This window comes from Hibiscus syriacus, unplaced genomic scaffold, assembly GCF_006381635.1.
Source record: "Hibiscus syriacus cultivar Baekdansim isolate YM2019G1 unplaced genomic scaffold, ASM638163v2 tig00116975_pilon, whole genome shotgun sequence".
NCBI lineage: Eukaryota > Viridiplantae > Streptophyta > Magnoliopsida > Malvales > Malvaceae > Hibiscus > Hibiscus syriacus.
This window is the reverse complement of record NW_024063499.1, coordinates 1228119-1231390: the sequence shown is the minus strand read 5'-3', so window position 1 is coordinate 1231390 and position 3272 is coordinate 1228119. Positions and strand designations below refer to the sequence as shown.

Below are 3272 nucleotides of genomic sequence, written 5' to 3'. Positions count from 1 at the left end.
CTATATTTTAAATTAGTCTCTAAATTTAAATGTCTACTTAAATCCGATATAATGTATATTTTAAATTACACGTATACATAGACAACTTATATTTGACGTGTTAACAAAGACATACACAGCAGCGACATATCTTGCTTCTTTCCTAGTTTGGATTAAGCCACCATCGAGCACTCCAAAGATTAATGTTGGTGATGCATGTACTATTGCTTACCCTGGTCTTAGCTCGAGATTTCAGAAGGTTGGAGATTGTTGGCCATGAGTTACCGGTGACGGACTTACACGATTCGAACGTCGTTGAGGCACGCACCATCACCCAAGGGATTCGATTAATAATCAAATAGGTTGACCAAGTTTTATTCTTGAGAGTGATGCTGCTAATGTCGTTGATCAGTAAGTTTATTGTCACTTCAATTTTATTTGTGGTAAGTTTTCATCTTGATGAAGCACGACACAACTCCCACATTCAAGTTTATTACATCCGACAAACTGTCAATACAACTGCGTTCGTCCTTGTTCATTGAGTTATTACTATTGTTCACCGATTTATTTTACTTACAATTATCTTGAATGTATATAAGATATTGTTCTAAATGATGTCATTTTTGACAAATACAAATATAATTCTTATTATTAAAAATTGAATTTGACGTGTTGAAAAGAAAATCCTCTTAAAATTTATCGATATTATTTGTTCTTTTAATACGCAAAGTCTAAATTGTTCCTATGATAATTACATATATGTTTAAACATAATATATTGCAAATATTTTCATATAGAAAAACAGATATGCGGATACAATAAACATATTCACAATACAACTACAAATCGCTCCAAGATACAAATATGCGGATACAACGTACGATCAGTTATTCAAGTACAACTGATAAGTTGCAACTATTTTAGTGCAACAAAATCCTATAATTTATGTCTAAGGCCTTGATTTTAAATTTTGATATGTTAAAACGTGAGATTTATACGACAATACAATTGCAAAGGCTTATTCGAGACCAAAGACACTTAATTCACCATTGCCTGGTCACCAATCCTTCGGCGATAGCCGACATACAACTCAAGCTCCTCGCTACCACCCTTGTTCGGACCACTTCTGTCTCTAGGACTCATCGACTTAGCCCGAATTTCCGAACTCTTCTTCAAGATTTGTCTCATGGCCTCAGCTTGGTACAGCACGGGGTGAGTCCGATCGAACCGATTGAACCTCATACAAGCACTCATATGCTCGTTCAAAGCTTCTTCCCTTTTGCCTCCGTTTTTCTGGGTCTCTTCGCTAATAGCCTCCGCGCAGAGTCCGCACACCAGTTTCCCCGAGAACTTGTCTCGAACTTGGTTAATGTACTCGGGAGTGCACTCCTCGGACATGCCGCAGCACTCGCAGTTGGCGTCCTCCACTTCGGATATGGGCGGAAGCTGCTCCGCCAGGTCGATGGTTTCTTTGCTTAGCTCCAACGATATGTCGGATATCGTTCTTTGGAGACCCTCCATTGAAAGACGTCGAGGCTTGCTGACTGTAGCGTTTTTGGTTTCCATATTCGGTGCCACGGCTGGAATAAGCTAACGGAGAAATGAAATGGAAAGTGTAGAGATTTAACTTATATATAGACGTTGTAATTTCCCGTAAAAACTTATGGGAAAATTATATGGACTGCTGAAAGTTTAGGGTGAAGTCGATTTAAAAATAATTGAGTTACTCAAGTTAAAGAGTTTTATTTTATAATTCAATTTTTTTTAAAAACTCGAATCAAATCGAGTTATTTGATTTAAACTCAAAAAATATTTTTAAATCAAAACATAATTTACAATTAAATCATTCGAGCTCAATTCGTTTAAACTCATTTATACAATTTATATACTTAAACTTTAATTTAAGGTTATAATATACACACACATACGGAGAATGAATATATGCAGTAATTAGAAAGAGTGATCACAGCTAGGTTTGGTATAGGAATATAATAATGAGATATGGTTTGATGAAGGTTGCGTGTTGGACGAAGTTTTAGGGTTTTTCACGAGGTTGTCTATTCCATCCATACAAATTCCAAGTAATAAATTCTGAAACAACGAATACAAAAGAACCCTAATTTCACGAGAAATACTGCAAAGCTTGCATGTGATTAGAGAAATACATATATTATATAAAAGTAGGGTTTTCTTCTTCACAGGGGTCCCGAAGAAAGGGAAGGAAAGTAGCTTTTGCCTAAACCTTTTCCCCTTCTATTGGATTACTGAAAATACTCCGTTAAATTAGTTGTACGGTCAAGTTAAATAAGTCCATTTTACCGAAATATTATACGTACATGTTATAATTACCTGTCAATCACCCTTTCTCCTAATATTTACCGATCTAGCACCTTTTATGACAAGATCACCATCCGCGCCTTCGTGGGGCTTTGTCCGAGCTAGTGCCACATAAGGGAAGGTGCGGATCATCATTCGCGCCTCGCTTCTATAGGTCACATCATTCCTAAAAGCATTTTAAAAACATGCTTTAAAAAATTAAAAAAAAAATTATAGGGATTAACATCATAATTTAATACATATTAGTTCCATGAGTTGAAGAGGTTAATAGGGATAGCTTATATATACATATTGGAGTGTTTAAGTTATGTTTTTTAACAACGTGAGATAAAAGCTAAAATGTGTATTTCTTGACAATGTATTTAGGTTATGTTTCCATGAGTTGTTTTTGATCATTTTCATTACATTTTTATTTCAATTATATACATATAAATGTAATAAGAAGTTGATAAATTATTAATTTTTTTAATTTTTAAGTTACCTTACATCAACCCAAAAAATAAAAGTTAAAAATTAATTGATTAATTACTTAGTATTAGATCATGTTACTACTATATCATCAACGTACATTGTGATATATATATATCTTATATGCATTTGGATTTCGATAAATAGAGAGGAATTAATTTAAGAAATTTAAAAGTGGGAATGAATCAACTTACTTTAGTGGTTAAAATAATTGTTGTTGTTCCTAGAAATTACGAGTTCAAGCACCAATAACTACAAAAGTGATTGAGCATTCATTATTAACCTTGTAATAATGCATGCATACTTCTGCTTAATGTAGTAATGCATTATCAACATCTATAATACGCTAAAAAAATTAATGAAATATTAGTAAGCAAAAAGACAAACAAATATCCAAGTGAAAGGACAATGATGGTAAATATAATAATCATACTTGTTTATCATATTTTGCTAACATCAAAATGGTTTACTTTCCAATGATGAGAAAA

At 33.4% G+C, this 3272-nt stretch overlaps 1 protein-coding gene across 1 annotated transcript; it reads right to left on the bottom strand.

The window, feature by feature from the left end:
• Window positions 1-991: 991 nt before the first annotated feature.
• Window positions 992-1560, bottom strand: LOC120192399. The gene has a single exon (XM_039195186.1). It carries the CDS (start codon window positions 1543-1545, stop codon window positions 1018-1020), a length of 528 nt encoding a protein of 175 aa, XP_039051117.1. The 5' UTR covers window positions 1546-1560; the 3' UTR covers window positions 992-1017.
• Window positions 1561-3272: the final 1712 nt, after the last annotated feature.